This window comes from Rattus norvegicus, chromosome 4, assembly GCF_021556685.1.
Source record: "Rattus norvegicus strain SHRSP/BbbUtx chromosome 4, alternate assembly SHRSP_T2T, whole genome shotgun sequence".
NCBI lineage: Eukaryota > Metazoa > Chordata > Mammalia > Rodentia > Muridae > Rattus > Rattus norvegicus.
This window is the reverse complement of record NC_141537.1, coordinates 80,329,849-80,350,572: the sequence shown is the minus strand read 5'-3', so window position 1 is coordinate 80,350,572 and position 20,724 is coordinate 80,329,849. Positions and strand designations below refer to the sequence as shown.

At 45.1% G+C, this 20,724-nt stretch overlaps 1 protein-coding gene across 29 annotated transcripts in view; it reads left to right on the top strand.

Moving 5' to 3' along the window:
- Window positions 1-8,141, top strand: part of Osbpl3 (oxysterol binding protein-like 3) — a 176,689-nt gene extending 168,548 nt beyond the window's left edge. For 18 of the 29 annotated variants that reach the window (XM_087658101.1, XM_087658097.1, XM_087658088.1 and 15 more), the window contains 2 exons: window positions 1,751-1,873; window positions 4,028-4,382. In XM_087658101.1, coding sequence (XP_087514227.1) covers window positions 1,751-1,873; window positions 4,028-4,124 — 220 coding nt within the window. In that variant the 3' untranslated portion in view covers window positions 4,125-4,382. Of the gene's footprint in view, window positions 1-1,750; window positions 1,874-4,027 lie in introns of all 29 variants that reach the window. The other 11 variants (XM_087658077.1, XM_087658082.1, XM_087658083.1 and 8 more) reach the window with 2 other exon arrangements.
- The last annotated feature ends 12,583 nt before the right edge of the window (window positions 8,142-20,724 follow it).

Sequence of the window (20,724 nt, the reverse complement as noted above, 5' to 3'; positions counted from 1 at the left end):
AATGAGGGCTTGAAGCACTCTCTCGGAGGGGCTGGAGTCTGTGCTTCCACCTCTGTGTGGTTCGGCCTTCACACATCTGTAGGGACCCATTTCTATTGAAATACCGGGAAAGAGGAAGCAAGGGGTGGGGGCTATTTTAAAGACTTTCACTGTGTGTAGTAATAAGGAATTTACTGTTTATTCGTAATAATGAAGGCACCCAGCTCTCCTGACCCATCCATTCCAATTCTTTTCAGTGCATTGGGATCTCACTTCTGATTCTGGGCTTGCTATTCATGAGTCGTGTGGTCTATGACAAGGCTTCCCATCTTCCCCAGCCTCAGTTTCCCACTCTGTAAAACAGATTAATCTCCCCCTGAACCTTCTGTAATCGAAACTCAAAAATCTAAAGGCCACATGAAAGGAAAGATGACTGTGTACAATCTAGTCTTTTTACAAAAGCCTTGATGACGTGATTGAAACAGGTGCATAGCTGGGCTGGACAGATGGCTCAGTGGTTAAGAGCACTGACTGCTCTTCCAGAGGTCCTGAGTTCAAATCCCAGCAACCACATGGTGGCTCACAACCATCTGTAATGAGATTGATGCCCTTTTCTGATATGCCTGAAGACAGCTACAGTGCACTTATATATAATAAATAAATAAATGAATTTTTAAAAAAATGAATCTTAAAAAAAAAAACAAAACAAAACAAAACCAAGTGCATAGCCAAGTTCCAAGATACTGATGCACACAAGTCTGTATAACCTTACAGTGCGGATTTGGTCTAGAAATCAGGAAGATATCACTCGATAGGGAGAGAGTGGATGTGGGAGAATCAACAGTTCACAGACAAGAAACTCAAATATTTCTTAAACATGGGGCAAAAACCAGGCGAAAATACCATTTCTTAGATTGGGGGAAAAATATGGCTGGTAACAGCATGCTACAGTATAAATTAATATATAATGTGAACTATATTATAATGTAAAAGGGGGTATATAAATTGCTTCAACTCCCTATAAAGTATAGTTTTATAATATATCGATTAAAGACTCGCTCTTTTGTCCAACCATCCTAAGTCTGGAAGTTTCTTGTACAGATACACTTCCCAGTGTGTGAATGGTGGTTGTCCAAAGTGTTTCACAGCAACACTAAGAATTACACTAAAAATAGTAGGACCAACCTAATGTCTATATTTAGAGCATATAGTTAAGGTATGTCCACAAAACTGAATACAGCTTTTAAAAAAAGATGTCCAGCCTTACTGTGCACAGATCTCTAAGATGCGTCGTTGAGTAAAAAGCAAAGTAAAACAATGCTGTTTTGCCACTACTTGCGCACTTAGAATGGAGGAATGAATAAGAATGTGTATTTATATTTGAAAAATATGTACTTAAGAAATGAACAGTGTGGAGCTCCTGTGGTGGGAGAGTAGGGGAAGAAGAATACACACACACACACACGCGCGCGCGCGCGCGCACTCGCGTACACACGCATGCACACACGCACACACGCACGCACACACGCACGCACACGCACGCACACACGCACACGCACGCACACACGGATTTCGCGGGTTTCTCTGGATACAGAGTTTGAACCCTGTAACTATCACCTGCTCACAGGGTGTCATCCTCTTCCTGATTCAGAACGTGACATCATGGTGGGAAGAAGACTGGGCGTAGGGGGTTTTGAACATCCAGTCTTGTTTGTTCACAGAAGTGGCTGGTTATTATTTTTTCAGTGATATTCCTTTCCTCTTTCCCAAGGCTTCTAGAAGAAGGAAACATAGAGGAGGCTGAGGTGCAGAAGCAGAGGATTGAGAAGCTGCAGAGGGAGAGGCGGAGGGTCCTGGAGGAAAACGGTGTGGAGCACCAGCCCCGGTTTTTCAGGTTCGTGCCTAGAGGAGGTGGGAAGAGGAATGTGGCTAGTCTTTTGGGACAAATGCCAGCTTCTCACGACCATGGCTGTCTTGAAAGGGTGTCTCCCCGGCTCCTCCCCAGTGACTCAGCAGTGCCTCCCTGGAGCAGCAGAGAGGGGCACTTTCAGAGCGGGGCCCCAGGGCTGGGCCACCTTGTTAACATTCGCAGCCGAGGCTGCTTGCTGGCATGGGTAGATCACAGAATGGCCGGCTAGTTGATGACAGCCCTGCTGTAGGATTTGAAGTACCTGGGCCTCACATCAGCAGTTCCAACACACTTGTGTTTTGAGTTTGGAAGGCCACATTGGTCTTCACTCTTAACATAACTTCCTGGAGCTAGGAATGAGTGACTTGCAGTCATACTAATAATCCCAGCAAGAGGGATGCTGGGGCAAGAAGATTAGAAAGAGTTTGAGTCTAACCTGGGCTATACTGTGAAACTGTGTCAATCAATAAAATCAATCAACCAATCAATAAATAGTTGAGAAGGTCTTGTTTAAAATATACGTAGAATTGTAAAAGGGCTGTGAGCAATGGTAGCTGCTTATCCTCTCTCTTCCCTATTGTAACTGAGAAGAAACAGAGGCCCAGAGAATAGAGGGAGGTTGAAGAGTGACCAGGGGAAACTTCCAGATGAGGCCTTTGCCTCTCCTAATAATCTTGGCAGGCGTCTGTGTGATTTAGAGGTTTTGTCGCAGCCTGAGTAGCAGATGCAGCCTGTAGGGTTCACTCCTGTCCAACCTCCAGTGCCTTATTGTTCGGTGTGGCCCCTGGGTTGGGTTATTGGTATAGACAAGGGCAGTAGCTTTTGGAAGGCTGTGCAGACTCATCTCAGCACCAGGACAAAAGTCTATATTCCAAAATACTGAGAGAGCCAGTCCCAGTGTCAGACCTGTAATCCTAACACTCAGGAGACAGAGAGAACAGGATTGCAAGTTCGAGTCCAGCCTAGGCAAGTTAGTAATGACAATGAAATCAAAACCCTGCCTCTGAAGAAGAATTAAAGTAGCACTGAGAACGTAGGCGTTATTCCTCGTGGAGTTAATGGCAGCCTAACTGCCCATCAGTAGGACAACTGCTTAAGTTGACCTATCATCTATATCCACAACTGATATAGAAAACCCCCAGCTGTTTAGAAAGGAATGGGAGCCCCCACCTCTGAGGCCAGCAAGCTTTCCCACAGGCAGCAGATGGTAGCTGCTGCTGGCTTGGCAGGCCATAAGGCCTCAGCCATTACTCCAGTTGTTCAACATGAAAGCAACCATGGATGATATTTAAAGAAGAGGGTAGGGCTGGGCTCTAATAAAACAATATTTCAAAGATTATAAGGGCTTGGCATGTGGCTCATTGGTAGAATTCTTGGATAGCATTCATGAGGCCCTGGACTTGGTCACAAAACACACACAAGCTGGAGGCTGAATTGGGCCCCTGAGGAACAACGAAGACAGATATCACCCACGTTACTGTGTGGATGAGCCCCAGTGTAGACTGTGGTGTCAACCGCCCAAGGGCTAGAGCACTGCCCAGTACTGTGGAAGGGAGCAGGGCACTGTGTGCAGCACCCGTGGGTGCTGAGTGAAGCTGACACTCCCACCCGGGAGCAGACGTGAGGTGGGAGGTGGGGCTGACTAGAAAACGCTAGCTCTGGGTCCTCGTGTGCCCTTTGAATTTCCAACCACTTCTTCCCTAGAGCTGCAAACCAAAGTTCTCTCTCCAGACCGTTAGGGCCCAGTTCCTCTCTGTCCGCTCTATTCTGCTTTGTGCTAACTTAGACTGGCTGTAATCAGTCCTGTTGATTGGGGAGTATTTAGTCGTTCCCAGTGTGGTGGCTATTCGCCCACCCCTGTTTGATGTTCAGCACACAGAGAGAGGATGGATGGACATGGGCACATGCGCGCGCGCACGCACACACACAGATGTCTTTTAGAAGCACTACCTTCCCAGCTTCCAGGCTTAAGAAATATATATATGAGAAGTAAAAAATGGCTGCCAACCTTCAGACAACACTCGAATACCAACACAAGAACAGTGAATTTTCTGGAGTGAGGTGGGCAAGCACAGAAGGAGGGATGGAGAGGAGGTAACAGCCGACTCTACAAGAAGCTATCTGTCTCGTCTCTCACAGGAAATCCAGTGACGATGCTTGGGTGAGCAACGGGACCTATCTGGAACTGAGGAAAGACCTTGGCTTTTCCAAGCTGGACCATCCCGTCTTGTGGTGAAATGTAAGGGAGAGAGAGAATCCCTGCACTTTGCCCACAGTTGCTTCCGGAAGCAACACACACCTGTCTGTACGTTTAAACGATAGCAGCCAGAACGATCCCTTGTGCTTAGCGTAGCATCGTAAGCACTGAAGTATATACTTTTCTTCAGTAAGTCTCTTTACAGTTTCAAGTGTTATCACGATCGTTTATATGAATGTAGAACGCCTCGGTATTTCTTTTTATATATAAACTATTTAATAAAAATGAAAGGTTGAATGTTAATGTGTGGGTTACAAAAAAAAAAAAAAACCATTTAACACTAATTTTCCAAAGGTAAGGGGGAAAATTCAGATTTATGCCTTATAAAATCACACTGGAAAAACAAAATTTCCCAGGTGTGCTAAGAAATAATAACACCCAGGGCCACTCGCCCATGCATAGCTATCTGGGTTTAATTGGGAGCTGGGATATCTTTCTGCCTCAGGCAGCTCTTCGATTGCTCATACAGAACAATTCTGCTGGTGCTGAAGTGCCAAGAATACTGTCATCTCGTCTTCGTGGTTCAGGAATCTGTACAAAGTTAGTGGGATGCCTATTTTTTATGTAAGGCGGGTATCACCCAACCGGAAGAAGTCTTCTCTCCCTCGAGTTCTGTTGCCTTATGTATAAAACTGCACCCAGCTTGCTTAGAGAAGTTGCCTTCATCAGAGAAGACTCCATTAATTCAGTGTCCCGATGGCGTCCTAGGGAGGCAGCAGGCATTTTGTTTTTCCCCAGTAAGAGCTGAATCCTTTAAAAACTTAAGAAACTACTTTTGGCTTCCTGCCCCACCCACAGCTTGCAAGCCCTCCTTTTGGCCCCAGTTGAGGACGAAATGTCTCTCATTTAGTATAGACAAACTGTAACAGCCCACGGCAGTGTGACCTTCTAAAACTTCAGCGAAGTCACCGGTGGCTTTAAATAACCTGGCATGTTGTTTCTCCACACAGCTTTGGTATTCTCTACCTCTTACCGAGCACCGTACTTTTGACCTTGTATAGAGAGTTTGACCATCTGCCTTATAGACAAACACTGCTGTTCTTCTGTGTCGTCCTCTGAGAAAGCTGCAAGGGTTTACCTCTCTCCTTGACTCTCTTCTTATTTGTGATACTCTGAGTTCTACATCTGTCTCAGATAGGAGCTACCAAAGGGAAACTGTTGTTCTTGTAAGTGTCTTACTTCAAATCATGATATTAGAATGAATGTACCCAGTAGCTGAATTGTGTTACCAGAACAACTTTGACTTCTGCCCAGAGCACATTAAACCAAAGACTGATTGCTAAGCCTTTGATGCGAATGTCTATAGCAGTTCTATGAAACACTGCGTGTAATGACAGGGTAAAGAGATGCATTTGAGGGCCAGCGAGATGGGCTCAGCAGTACAGCACTTACCCAGCACTGAGGAAAGTCTCCAGGACCCACTTCAAAGGTAGAAGGAGAGAGCCAGCTGCGCAGAGTTGACCCGTTTCACACCAGATAACCGACGGGACAGCGCGAAGTTTTCACAGTGGGGCGTTGAAGGTGAATCAGCAGTCTTTGTCGTCTACAAGTGACTGTCATTTTAAGCACCTCATTAAATATTGGTTCATTTATTCCTTGTTATGGATACACTGAGATGAACCAGCGGGAATCTCATTTCCATTTCTAAGTAGCTGGATGGTGCCACCGGTTCTTTTGTCCCTGTTTTGTTTTTTTCTCCTTTTCAAGTGTTTTTTTTTTTCCGTTATCCACATTTTGACCACAGGCTGGAGATGTAAGGAAGGATCTCAGCAGGGAAACGAAACCTCGAGGACAAATGTGGGATTTTAGTAATACTGGCTGTGAAATAGGCCTGCTTGAGAGGCTGCCCCAAAGGAGAAGGAAAAATGACAAAAACCACAAAATTAAGAATGTACCCCCAGAGTCAGTACAGCCAGTTACTTGAAAATTCTTAAAGTATCTCCTGATATAATTTCTGTTGGCCTTGAGCTGTAATTTGGAACCACACAAACAGCTGATCCAAATGTCTCTGCTGTAGTCACCTTATTTGAATCAGGGACAGGAATGAACAGAGTATGTTCCAGAACCATGTGAAAGCTCTCTAAGTCACCACCAGTGTCTGGATTACAAGCTTCCGGAGATGCAGATGGTCAGGAGGTGCACGCTGTTACTTGAATCTTAAAACTCCCTGCTGGAGGGAGGAGGCTGCTACATTCCTCCTGTCCTGTCTAACACACCCTTCCTCCAAGTTTGTATGTCTAGGACTTGGGTATTTTCATAAGGAAAATAGAATTGTGGGTATTATTTTGGGAAGAATTAAGATAGTTTTAATCTTTCTGAACTGACTTTCTCCAATACACAATGCCAACCGCTGCCCTCTTTGATGTGCATGTTTTAGCCCCTCTCATTCCAATTATCCTGTTTCAAGTTTATGGTGAGTTACAGATGTTCTCCTAGTAGTGGGACCTTGTGCTAACCACACGCTGCACCTCATATATTTTCCTTCTCAGCACTCAGAACCCTGATCTGCAAGGCATCATTAAAGAATGAGTATCTTCGCTGTAGCAAATGAGGGGCGCACTCTCCCCCACAGGCCTTCTGATGAAAGCCTCAGTGCAGCTTCTTCGTGCAGTTCACATCTTGTTGCTAGGATGCTCCTGGTATTTACTAAACATAGGCAGTTCACCTCCCAGACACCAGGGGGATTGAGGTACTAACAAAAGAGATGCAATTCACCTCCCAGACACCAGGGGGAGTGAGGTACTAACAAAAGAGATGCAATTCACCTCCCAGACACCAGGGGGAGCGAGGTACTAACAAAGAGATACAGTTCACTTCCCAGACACCAGGGGGAGTGAGGTACTAACAAAGAGATGCAGTTCACGTCCCAGACACCAGGGAGAGTGAGGTACTAACAAAAGAGATGCAGTTCACTTCCCAGACAGCAGGGAGAATCTGGTACTAACTAAACATAGGCAGTTCATCTCCCAGACACCAGGGGGAGTCAGGTACTAACTAAACAGATGGATGCAGTGCGATTTTTGAGACACTAGGGGGAGCCCGGTACTAACTAAGCAGCCTTAGGAGGGTTCTTGTACTAACCAGATTGGGGGGTGGGGGTTCACTTTAGGTCATAAATACAATTACCTACTAAGTAGCAAGAATGCCTCAGCAGTCCCCAAGCCTTCCAGTGCCTCTGGGGGCTTCCTGAGTTTTTTAATGTTAGCTCCATTTAGGCTTCTGTTTTCCTCATCCTATTTTTTAATTACTTCCAATAAATCATTTGCTCAGCCTTCTAGCACTGCCATTCCTCTGTATTTGCCAGATTTATGATGCATTGTTTTAGTCTACCCTTAAAGAAGTCAAGCCAGAAGTCAAGCCAAACGTAGAGGTGAGGGTTACTTTACTTTTTACTGTAGGCCTACTGTGCACACCCCAAGCTCTCTGAGGGACTGTAGCCATCAGAGACTCCTCACACCCTCTAGCTACCAATCAGAGCTATACGTTTTTCTCCTCATCTTAGGAATACAGGCTACAGTGTTCGGTCAGAATTTATTCGAATGTCTTTATTTTTAATACCAACATCAGCATAAATCTATTTTTGCTAGTAGATCAAAGCTATTTTCTCATGCTTTGTTTTCTGTCTTGTATCGATCTGTGAATCTGGTTATCTTTGTTGAAAACCTACATATCAAATGTCTCTGCAAATCAAGATGGTCTAAAGTGCAAGCTGGTTTTCTGTTTGTTTGTTTTTGAAACTGGGTTCAGGGGCTGCAGTTGTCAGAAGTGACTCAATTGCTTCATTTGTGATGAATTTTTTTATCTTCCTCTGTTACCCCACAGGATATGCTTTTGGGGGAAATGATACTTGTAAATCTTCTATTTAGCCATTTGTAAAATCTAAATCCTACCACACTACCTGTACCCCTTTTGCTTCCCCCAGAGGCTCCTTTTCATTTGCTGTCTCTCTGCCCCTGTGTAGCTCACTGACTGAGAATAAAGAATACAGCAAAAACTGCCTTTGTCTTTATTTTTCCTGGTTGTGTGTAGCTGTGGTTGATGGAACGGGCAGCGAGACGTTGCCTAGAGTCTGTCTGGAAGAACACAGCTGCTCACCTAAAGAGATGGACACTGAGACAGTGAACATGGGAAGAACTGGGTGACTGGAGTCTTCTTCCCAGCATTTCCCAGCATTCTCAGCTCTTGGAATAAGCACTAGGAACTTGAGGGAGGTCACCTCTAGTTGAAGGATCACCTACTCCACCTACCTTACTATGCTGTGGCAATACCATTTTCTCTGTGTCAGAATGTGAAATGGAAGAGTGATAATTGATTATGCCTGTGTAGTCAAACCAATCGTGACTGACCCATCTCCCTGTCCACGGTGCGTCCTTGAGCATTCAGTGAACTTCATTTGGTTGAAGTTGGTGTGTCCCAGCATTGTTTACCATAGAGTGGTGTTAAAAGATATTTGAAAAGCAGCCTAGGAACATTTACAGTTATTAGCCGCTATTCGTTCATATAGGAATTAAAGCATCATGGTCCAGACAACTGAGAGACAGTTTGGAGAATATATGTCAAGCCATTAGTTTACACTTTTAATCATGTTCTTACTATACTCATAAAATACCAGTGTTGTTGTAGTCATGGACATCAGTAATGAGCAAGCCAGGACTATCTCCTTAGCTGACATTCTCCACACTTCATAACGTGGGCCAGCCCAACAGGTTCAAGAGAATTAAATGAAGGGCCCAGAGCAAGTATGAAACATGGGAGATTAACACAGCAAGAAGCCCTTACGGCCTCAGTGGCAGTTGGAACTCCCAGAAAAGAAACACCATCAGGAGTGTGGCTTTGAAGGTACATGCCTCTTTGCTAGACAACCCTGAAATGGCTGGAAGAGTTCTCCCCTCCGAGGTCTCAAATCAACCATTCATGTAATGATTTTAATGAGCTGAGAGGAGACTCTTCTTAGCTGTCATTTAAAGTCACAGACTGGGAAAGATATGTTAATTAAGACTCTTAAATTTGGAGCAATTTACACACAGACAAAATTTTCCTCAGGTATTTCAAACCTAGACAACCCAGGGCACAGTATTGATCAGCATTTTAGCACCACCATGGGTGTGGGACACAATTGTACACTGCTATAAGAACAAGTTTCTTTTCATAGGTTTTATATATATATATATATATATATATATATATATATATATATATATATATGTGTGTGTGTGTGTGTGTGTGTGTGTGTGTGTGTGTGTGTGTGTGTGTGTATACATACACACACATATATATGTATATATATATATTGTTTTATAGTATCTTTGAAGTTGAAAGTGGGGACAAGATGACATGTTTTGACTTGGTTGCAATGGTGTGTCGCTTGTTGCCCAGGATGGACATTACAGGTGTGTGCTTCTGTGCCCAGCTCTTGCTCAGAAACTTTTCAAAAGGACTGCACAGAAGGTGGACACAGCTGCTGCTGTGATGGAGTCTTGGGGGACACATTTATGGAGCAAAAACAGTTCTAAACCCAGACATATCCCTGCCTTAGAAGCCACCCATCTGGAGGCAAGCTGGTAGGTTAGTCAGTCATCACAGTGTGGTCAGACGGTTCTGTTGCCCACATTGTCCAGGGAGAGGTGATGGAAGTTCCTCTAAAGTGGTGACACATCTAGAGGAAGTCTGGATCTCAGTGACAGGGAAGAGACAGGAGGGGCCTGACACTAAAATCAAACCAACTCATCCTGCTTGGCCTAGGTCATTCTCTGTTCTAACATTGAGTCCTGCTAATCAGGAGCTGCTGCAGTCTTAGATAAACTGAGATAACTGGTCAACCTGCACTATTGAGCTGTCATATAAGCTCTAGATGTTTTACTAGAACTCTAGAGAGAGGCTGGGGCCAGGGGTATGGAACAAAACAAGCCTTCCATCCTCACTAAACCACTGGGATTCCTTTGTTTATACATTATCATGATCTGCCTTTGGTCCACATTGGTCTGTTGACCACATTTTTCTTGTTGTAGCCTATCATGTCTGAAATACAACCAATCTCTAATTCTTTCCATAGCCTTTTAAAAAAAAGATTTACACACACACACACACACACACACACACACACACACACACACACAGAGAGAGAGACAGAGACAGAGACAGAGACAGAGACAGAGACAGAGACATATGCATGCATATATACACACGCAAACTCACACACGTGTTCTGATCCCCTGGAGCTGGAGTTTTGGCAGTTGTGAGCTGCCTGACAAGGATACTGGGAACTGATCTTGTGACCCTGGGAGAGCAGCAAGCACTCTAAACCATGATCCATCTCCCTAGCCCCCACACAGCCTTTTCGAAAAGCTTTTGAGGAGAACGGAAGGGGAAAAGCTGGAAAAGATCCAAGATATGGCAATTTTTCTTTCTTAAAATCTCATATGTTCTTAAGAGAAATGGATTTTGGCTTCACTCCACCAAAAAATTATTTGAACCAAAATAAGTGAGCACCATCAGCTTCCTGAGACTTATATCGGAGTCCTGAAATACACGTAGGCTCAGCTGTTTGCTGGGCTGTGTGTCAAGGGTGGCTCTGAGAAGCCACACTCAGATACTGGCTAGGAGGGATTCTGCTGGTTAGTGAATGAACAACAAGGCTAGCCTCAGAGGAGCCAGTGATTCCCCAGAAGCCTGACTGTCCCAGGAGAGCACTTATATGAAATCACTGGCTGTCTAAAAAAAAAAAAAAAAAAAAACCCAAAACAACAACAAACCAGAGTTGGTGTGCACGTAGTGGACATACATACATACATTCAGGCAAAACACTAGACACATGTATTTGAATGCTTGGCCCATGGGGAGTGACACTCCAACAAGTGTGGTCTTGTTGGAGGAAGTGTGTCACTGTGGGGACGGACTTTAAGGTCTCCTATGTTCAAGCTCCATCCAGTGTGGATCCAGTCCCCTTCTGCAGATCAGGATGTAGCTCCTCAGCTCCTTCTCCAGCACCATGTCTGCCTGTATGCTGCCATGCTTCCCACCGTGACAATGACGGACTAAGCTTCTGAGACTGTAAGCCAGCCTCCATTAAATGTTGTCTTTATGAGAGTTGCCTTGGTCATGATGCCTCTTCATAGCAATAAAACCCTAAGACAGAAGTTGGTTCCAGGGACCGGCATGTTGCTGTAATAGGCCTGACCATGTTTTTGTTTGAAGGAATTGTGTATTTTGGGACTTTGGATTAGGAAAGCAGTGGAATGCTTGCAGTGTGGCTTAATGGGCCATACCACTAGGAACATGGAAGACAGTGGAGCTGAGGGTTATTTGAACTGTGGCGGCCTGGCTCAAGAGGTAAGAAGGATTATGTCTGGAGTGTAAGAGATCCTGTAGGGTGTCTCTTAGTGCTACAGAGTGTCCTGTGATTAAACTCAATGGGAAACTATTATAGCCTAATCCAAGCACTTGGGGGACAGAGGCATGAAGATCTCTAAGTTCAAGGCCAGCCTGGTCTACAGAACAAGTTTCAGAACAGTCAAGCTTTGGCAGTTGAGGAAAACATTGAAAACAGAAAGCCGGTGAAGATAGAATTGAACAAGGGGACATGTTCTGGCCCAGCAAGCAGCAGAACTTAACAGCTTCAGCCACAATTCTGTCTTTAAAATCAAGGATGGAATTTCCCTCAGATACTAAGAAACGTTTCTGAGGCCAGGAATGTGCCAGGGGTGTCTCTGCATGGAGGCCCAGAGAGGCCGCTGTGTTAAAGGAGGCACTGGGTCTCCTTCCACATCTAAGGAAAGCCACAGGGGCCAGATAGATAGCAGGGGTGTCCCTGCATGGAGGCCCAGAGAGGCCATCGTGTGAAGCTGTGAAGTTGAAGCCTAGATTACCTGGGAGACCCCAAGATGTTGGAGATGCCAGAGTCGTGGGATACCTGCCAAGGAAGGCTGCTAACCGGGCTGGCACTAGGCTGTGAGAAAGAAGTGTGTTGCAACCAACGAAGCTGAAAGGAGCTGGAGATCTGAGAGCGCTTCGACATCAGACAGAAATGCAGAGTTGGCGGCTTCAGCCACACGATTCTGTCTTTAGAATGAAGGATGGAATTCCCCTCTGATTATAAGGAAAGTTTCTGAGGCCAGGAATGTGTCAGGGGTGTCTCTGCATGGAGGCCCAGAGAGGCCGCTGTGTTAAAGGAGGCACTGGGTCTCCTTCCACATCTAAGGAAAGCCACAGGGGCCAGATATATGGCAGGGAGTTTGCCCAGCTGGTTTTTCGTTGCTTTGGCACAGTATTTCCTCACTGTGCTCCCTTCCCTACATTTTGGAATGTTAATTTACATCCTGTGCCATTGTGTGGTGGAAATATGTGATCTGGTTTTTTTTTTTATTTTGATTTTATAGGAGATTACAGTTAAGAGATTGCATCAATCTCAGAAGAGACTTTGAACTTTGGATCTTTAAACATTGTTGAGACTGTGATAAACTCTGGGGACTTTTGAAGTTGGACTAGATGCATTTTGCATTATGTTATGGCTACAAGCCTATGGGGGCCAGGGAGTGGACTGAGGTGGTTTGACTAGGTATGGCCCCCATAGTCTCATGTGTCTGAATGCTTGACCCAGGGAGTAGCATTATTGGGAGGTGAGGCATTGTTGGAGTAGGTGTGACCTTGTTGGAAGAAGTGTGTCATTGTAGGGTGGGGGGAGGGTTGAGGTCTCCTATGCTCAAGCTCTACCCAGTGTAGAATCCGGTCACTTTCTGTTGCCTGTGGACCAAGACATAGAATTATCAGTTCCTTAACCAGCACCATGTCTGCCCGTACTCTGCCATGTTTCCTACCTTGATGATAATGGACTAAGCCTCTGAACCTGTAAGCCAGCCCCAATTAAATGTTGTCCTTCATAAGAGTTGCCTTGGTCATGGTGTCTCTTCACAGCAGTGAAACCCTAAGACAGAGCTCAAACAGTTCCAAAGAATCATTTCCTAAGTAACATTTTCTGTCTCTGCTCTCTGAAGTGTCCCTAAAAGCCTGTCACGTAATCAGTGTGTTTTGGGGTCCAGATAATTTCTAAGACTAGGCTTTGGGGAATCACAGGCACTCAAGAAGAAGGACCACCTTTGTGGCAATTTCAGAGCATCCATGCTTTTGCTGTTTTGGTTGATTGGTTAAAATACTTAGCATGCTTCACATTTATCTAAGAGTTTAACCTGGGTAGAGACACCAGCTCGGTAAGGACCAGGAAAACTCCAGAACCTACACACTGTTCATGGCAGTTGTTCTAATTCATTTACTGAGTCATAAAGATGCATGGTTTCTGTTATTGTTTGCCTCCTAGATGTCCCCCCAAGGCCTGTCTGTGTTGAGGCCAGCCTTAGCTACATATGTAATGAATGCCAGGCCAGCCTCTGGTACATAGCTACTGACTCAAAAAGTCAAAACATGAAATGATAAGTAGAAAATTTACATGCCCATTACCCCAGTGCTAGGCAGAATGGCACTGAAAGTTCAAATCCAACCTGGGGATGACTATTATTTTGCACGACTGGGAAGACTGAACACCAAGCGAGGAATTCCCCCATCAGATTGGCCTGTGGGCCAGCCATTTCCTTGATTGATAATTGGCATGAAAGGGCCCAGCCTGGGGTGTGGATGGTGCCATTCCAGGCAAGTGTTCTTGGATTGTATAAGAAAGCAAGCTGAGAAACCTGTGGAGAGCAAGCCGCGAGTAGCCAGCGTTCTTCCATGGTCTCTGCTTCAGTTCCTGACCTGGGTTCCCTCAGTGATGGGTGATGAAGTGTAAGTGGAAAAAAATAACACCAAAACCCTTTCTTCCCCAAATTGCTTTAGGTCATGGATAGAAATGGGTACCAAGATCATGGACTATTCCTGGGACAGCTCTGACCATGAGGTTTTGGGGGAGGATTACAGAAGTATTTGGAACTTTGATCTGCAAAAGCCATTGAGTGTTCAAGACTTAATGGGCTATTCTGTGGGAGCTTCGAGGATTAGCGAATTGAGAGAACTACAGTCAGCAGAGGCCTGGCTTGTGATGCTTCAGAGGGGAGCAAAAACTCAGGGCTGTTCAGATGATATTCTGAATTAAGAACATGGGGTTTCTGTTTTGCTAGAGTGGATGAATTAGCTGCCATTTACAAGACTCCGGGCCACTGAAGTGAATCTGTTGCTTCGCTGGGACACGTGAGGCTGGTTTGCTGTGAAGTCAGTTGTGGTTAACAAGAGGCAGCAGCATTGAGGTAAAGTCTTCTGGGAAATACTTCTTCAGGGTGAGCGCATGTGCATGCGTAAACACACACACACACACACACACACACACACACACACACACACACACACACACACACAGTACTCCAGACTGACCAATGCTGCCTCACAAGATGATGACCAAACTTGGCACTGTATGTAAGGCTCTCACATGGTATTGATTTCAAACGCACAAAGGAATTGTGGGGAGCAGCTCAAGCTTGGCACCGTGTGACGGGGTTGGAGTTCCTGACACCATTCGTAAAGGTGCAGCCTCAGTTATGGAGTCTTAGGATGGAGGGGACATGGAGAAAGGCTGAGCTTTGGTTCCGAGGACCAAGAGGTCCCATGACCTTCCAAAACAGTACCACCAGCTTTGATCAAGTATTCGAATATGTGAGCCTGTGGACAAACAATTCACACCCAAACTGTAACATGCACACATGTACATGTGAATGAGTGTATAAGGGCACAGAGGGATAAGGGCACAGTTTGCATCAGACTGGTACAGGGAGAAAGATACCCCATGGCTCCTGACCACCAGGCTCAGTTGCTTCTCAGAACTATGATCACTACATGGGTTTTCACTAAGGCATTAACTGCAGTCGTTCAGCAATGAGATGGTGAATCTTGGTGAAGTCTTAAAGACCTGGTCATAAGAATGGGTACGATTTAGGATTACGATGTTGGCATTTGCAGGAACTGGATGTCTGGGCGTGGATGACACAGGACTGCCACCACAGGGTGGATGACACAGGATTGTGTCTCTGTGGCCTTCCCCACCCTTCCTGTTTCTGAGACTCGGAAATACCCTAACCATATCCACCATGGCCGGCCCCTAGAAACTCATCCTTAGCATAATTCATTCTTAGCACAAATTCCAAGAACTAGCTAGGACTAGTGAGTTGGAGGGGCCAATATTGTGTCAGGAATTCCCAATATCTCATTTCAATCCTTAAAACAATTTTTTGAAAGGTTCCATGTAGCCCAGGCTGTTTTATGACTTACCTCTTAGCCAGGCTGGCCTTGAACTTACTATCCTCTTTTCTCATTTCCCACATTCTGGGATGTCAAACATGTGCCTAGCATAGCATCTCTGAGGTACCATAGAATTCTACTCATTTTATACATATGTACCAATTTTGCATTCTAAACAATATGATTATTATAAAAATTATTGTTTCCCTGTATCTCAATTTTCAAATTAAGTGAACCATAATCTTATTATATGACCATCTTCATTTTATAATATAGAAATCAATCAAACAGCTTATATCAGAAGCTATCTAACAAGCCATGGTGGCACAAACCTTTAATTCTAGCTCTCAGAATGCAGAGACAGGCAGATCTTGGTGAGTTGAAGGCCAGCCTGGTCTACATGGTAAGACCTTGTGTCAAAACAACAACAAAAAGTAATCTAACTATATACTGAACATACAGTGGACTATCTAAACTTAGCTCTTCCCCTTGTTCCTAAGTTGAGAATCTAAAGTAAGCTATCTGCCTTCTTAGAACTAGATATGGTGACCACATAGTACTTTGTAACAAGAGAGAGAAGTGGGCTGCCTTCATTGATGAACTGTGACATCTTAAGTATGTGACTCAAAAGAAAACCTGAGAGATGGGACTCCCAGGATCACCTGATGTGCAAGACTTAGCTGTTGGCTTTAGTTTCTTGTTTATCCAATGGCACCTTCCACACACACTGTGGTTTTATTTATACACATGACAACCAGGGGCTGTGTTCCATCCCTGAATCTGTCCCAAAGAAACTGGGCAAATGTACCAATTACTCTTTCATGGCAGTGACCCAATACTTGGCAACTGAATGGGAGAAGAGCTGCTTTTGGGTTTACAGTGTGAGGATATAGTCCGTCACGCCAAGGAAGGCATAGTGACAGAACTGTGGGACATCTGGTGACATTGTACTTGCAGTCAGGATGCAGAGAATGGAGCCAGCACCTAGTGGCTGACTTCCTCCACTGAGGTCCCATCTCCGAGAAGCTCTACAGTCTTACAAAATAGCGCTCCCAGCTGGTGACCAAGTGTCCAAACACACGAGCCTATGGGGGATACTTTACATCTAACCTACATTTAACATCGAGTGAGTTGGTGGATGCACAGCTTTAAAGCAGGAAGTGATTGTGAGGGTTGGGGGATGAAAGTAGGGGAGGGGCGACAACTGATTATGGCAGTCTGTGTTGAGCAGCAAATGAATGCAAGCAATAGAGATGGCTATGAGAGGAACCACGTCTTTGGAGCAACTAGGATGAGGTTATAGGGGAGACGAAGGATGAGAAAGACCTGGGAGTCCCTTCTAATTCTTGAGTCTCCCAGAAAGACAGATTGTCCCCTTCTTCTTAAAGCCTGCAGGGTGAACCTGGTGTAGCTCAGTGGGTAGAATGCTTGCCTGGCACACACACAACCTTGAGTTTTATCCCCATCCCCATCCCCCCCCACCCCGCACTGCATTTTTCAGCACTTGGGAGGCAGAGCCTGCAGAATCAGGAGTTCAGGGCCATCCTTGGCTATTGAATAAGTTTGAAGGTAACCTGGGTATATCAGACCCTATCTCAAAGTCATGAACAGGAGCTGGAGAGACGCTCAGTCACTGAAGGCATGCACTGCTCTCGAAGGGGACCTGAGTTATGTTTCCAGCACCCACATGGGATGTTCACAGTTGCCTATAACAGGAGCTCCAGAATATTCCACACCAACTTCTGGCCTCTGTGGGTATTAGCTTCCATGTACACATATACATGTATACACACACACACACACTTTTTTTAATTAAAAAAAAAACTTCAGAACGATTCGTTCTCAACCTCGACCTCATATACTTTGAATACATTTGAGCATCCCAGACACACATCTCTGACATTAAAGACAGGGAAATTAAAGACGAAAGGATACTTAACACTAAATGAACATCAAACAGGCATTGTGCTGGACACAGGAAAGATGCAGTCATGGCATCTGAGTCTTTTGGTGACCTTGGAAAGACCAGAGATTTCCACAGCTGTCAAAGAAAGATGAGGGACTGGCAAGACACTGGACATCATCCTAATCCACAAAGAGGTTCTCAGAAAGACATATTTTCCCTTTCTTCCTAAAGACTGCAGGACAGAAAGTGGGGTTATGGCTCAGTCTGTAGGGTGCTTGGACAGGGTGATGGATCCAGGAGGAAATCTTTCAGGGATGTGTCCCCTGTTGTGCATAGTTGTTCCTTGCTATCCACAGGGACTTGACTTCAGAGCATACACAGATCCCCAAATCCACAGATGCTCGAGTTTCTCATACAAAATGGCTCAGTATTTGCTTAGAGCCTGCCCAGATCCTCTCCTAAGCTATGGATAAGAATGGCTAACAGAATACAATTACTATTTGGAATGGGCAGTTGTTATGCTGTATTATTTAGGACAATGACAAGAAGTGTGTGCTCCAGGGAGAGGAGAAAGTCTTTCTATTTTCTCCAAGGATTCTTTGTTCTTGTCTGGCTAAGTCCACAGATTTGGGGCCTGTGCATCCCAGGCCCAATTCTAAGCATAAAGCCTCTTGTCTGCTCACCCCTCCCCCAATCACCCAGTGATTTTAGAAGGGAGGGCGGAGCTTGGGGATATGGCACAGCAGTGCTTGTCTAGCAACCTCCAAGCTCTGGTTCAGTCCTCGGCCCTATCAAAATATAAAAAACAGAAAGAAGAGAGAAAAGAAACAAACTGGTCACAGGAGCGCAAACCAGGAATCTAATCTAGTACTCAAATGTTGGGGCAAGAGCTGAAATTGAGCTTGGCCTTGGCTATACAGCCAGGTTGGGGTTAGCCTGGGCTACACTGAGACTCTGTCTCAAAAGACTAGAAAAATCATTTAAAGGAAAGGATAAAGAGGGCTCTGTACTAAGGCGTTCGACAGGATTAAGACTGTTAATTAGCCATGAAAACTCTTTACATACTGCATAATATATCTGAAGCTGAGAGTCTATGAGAAGCCTACACAAAAGGGGATAAATTACAATGTAGTAAATGGAAGAACAACGTGAGCTGTCATCAGCGTCAGAAACGAATGCAATCACAATGAATTAGTCATGAGCCACAGTAAAACGAAGGTCATGGGGCATTTGGATTTATGATTTTGACTGAAATGCACACCAGTAACGGCACTTTGTGGTAAGCCATCATCAAATCCAACTTGGTGTGTCACCAGTTAGAGCCGAAGACGTCTAAATCCCAAGCGGAAGCGGAGCCCAGCCGAGCCCACGATGTAAAATTAAACACGAAGTCACGGCCACCCCAAAGGCCCGAATGGAACAGATTGCTTTTCTTTAAGAAAGATATAAAAATTGTGTTGCCGCAGATGCATTTGCAGGACTCTAAAGACAGATTTCACAGAAATGAAGAGGAGAAGAGCGATTTACACAAACCGCTGAGCTCTGCCTTGAGCGCGCCCTTGAGGCTGGTCCCTCTAAGCCACACCAGTGAGCCAGAGTCCGAAAGCACAAAGCCCCTGCCTCTGTCACCAGCACCACCCCACCACACCTCCATGCGGGGTGATTGTTCTTGGGAATAATCCACGTCTCTCAAGTTAGATCTTTCACCAGTCAGCATGAAGTCGTTTCCTGGCCTCCTTTTCATTTAATATTTTATTTTTTCTTTTATGCGTATGCTTATGTTTCTGCCTACAATAAGCCAGAGAGAACATCGGACCCCTTGAAGCTTGAGTTATAGGTGGTTATGAGCGGTGCCCCCTGGATGCCCAGAACTGAACTCATGTCTTCTGCAAGAGCAACAATTGCTCTTACCTCTAGACCTCCTCCTTCTAGAGAACAGATCTCCTATCTGTGAGTGTGTGCACGGACTTGTGTGTGTGTGTGTGTGTGTGTGTGTGTGTGTGTGTGTGTGTGTGCATGTGTGCGCGTGCATTTGTGTGTCTGTGTATGTGCAGGTGCCCGTGGGGGCAAAAGGAGAGCTTCAAACCCCATGTGAACCTCCTGACGTGGTTATAGGAGTCTCTTGTGCACCTTTTAAGTAGCTTTCGGCTTCTGTGCAGTTTTAACTCTATCTAGACATCAACAAGACATGGAGCCTCATGTTAGATCTCTCAGGAAAGTATGCATACTTTTTGACGTTCTTTTTTATATTGGATTTTTTAAATTTACATTTCAAATGTTATTCCCTTTCCTGATTTCCCATCCATAAACCGCCTATCCCATCCCCCTCCCCCTGCTTCTATGAGGGTGCTCCCACGCCCACCCACCTCCCTGCCTGACATTCCCCTACACTGGAGCATTGAGCCTTGGCAGGACCAAGGGCTTCTCCTCCCATTGATGCTGAACAAGGCCATCCTCTGCTACATATGCAGCTGGAGCCATGGGTCTATATAGTCTTTGGAAGGTGGTTTAGTCCCTGGGAGCTCTGATTGGTTGGTATTGTTGTTCTATGAGGTTGCAAACCCCTTCAGCTCCTTCAATCCTTTCTCTAACTCCTCTGTTGGGGACCCCATTCTCAGTTCAATGGTTGGCTGTGAGCATCCGCCTCTGTATTTGTCATGCTCTGGCAGACCTCTCAGGAGATGGCTATACTAAAGGCACATTACTGTAACCTGCAAATACTGACCAGGGCTATAATCTGGAGGTCAGGAACTGAAGCCCTCGGATTTGAGTGACCAAGAAACTTTCCAGATCACAAAGAAGCTAAAGTAGCTTTGATGAGCTACCAAAGATTCAAACACTCACCTGAATTTAACTAAAAGGCTTTTGGGTGAAATGGGAGAAAAAACAGAGGCAGTGTGAAAAGAAGAAAAAGCACCACGTGAAACAACCTAGAATTATCGGAAGAAGCCTTCAGTATGGAATTGTCTGGATAAGACTAGCGTGTGCGGTTGTCTTGATTGTCTTGGTCAAGGGCAGATGCAGCATTAGCCCCTGGTTTGGGGCCCTGCATGGCACCAGAGATAATCAAGTCCTAGAAATGCTTGCATTCGTGTCCCCGCTCTTTCCTGACTGTGCCTGTGACTTTGCTCCTTCAGGTTCCTGCCTTGACTTTGTGGGGACAATGGACTGTGACCTGGAAGTAAAAATAAATTCTGTTCATTAAAATTTTTTTGTCCCCAGGGCTGGAGAGATGGCTCAGTGGTTAAGAGCACTGGTTGCTCTTCCAGAGGACCCAGGTTCAATTCCCAGCAACCACATGGAGGCTCACAATTGTCTGTAACTCCAGTTCTGGGGGATCTGACACCCTCACACCAAAGCACATAAAATTAAATAAATAAAAAATTTTGTTTTGTCTGAATATTTTAATCACAGCAACTGAAGACCCTGTCTCAAAACAAAACACACCCCAAAAGGATG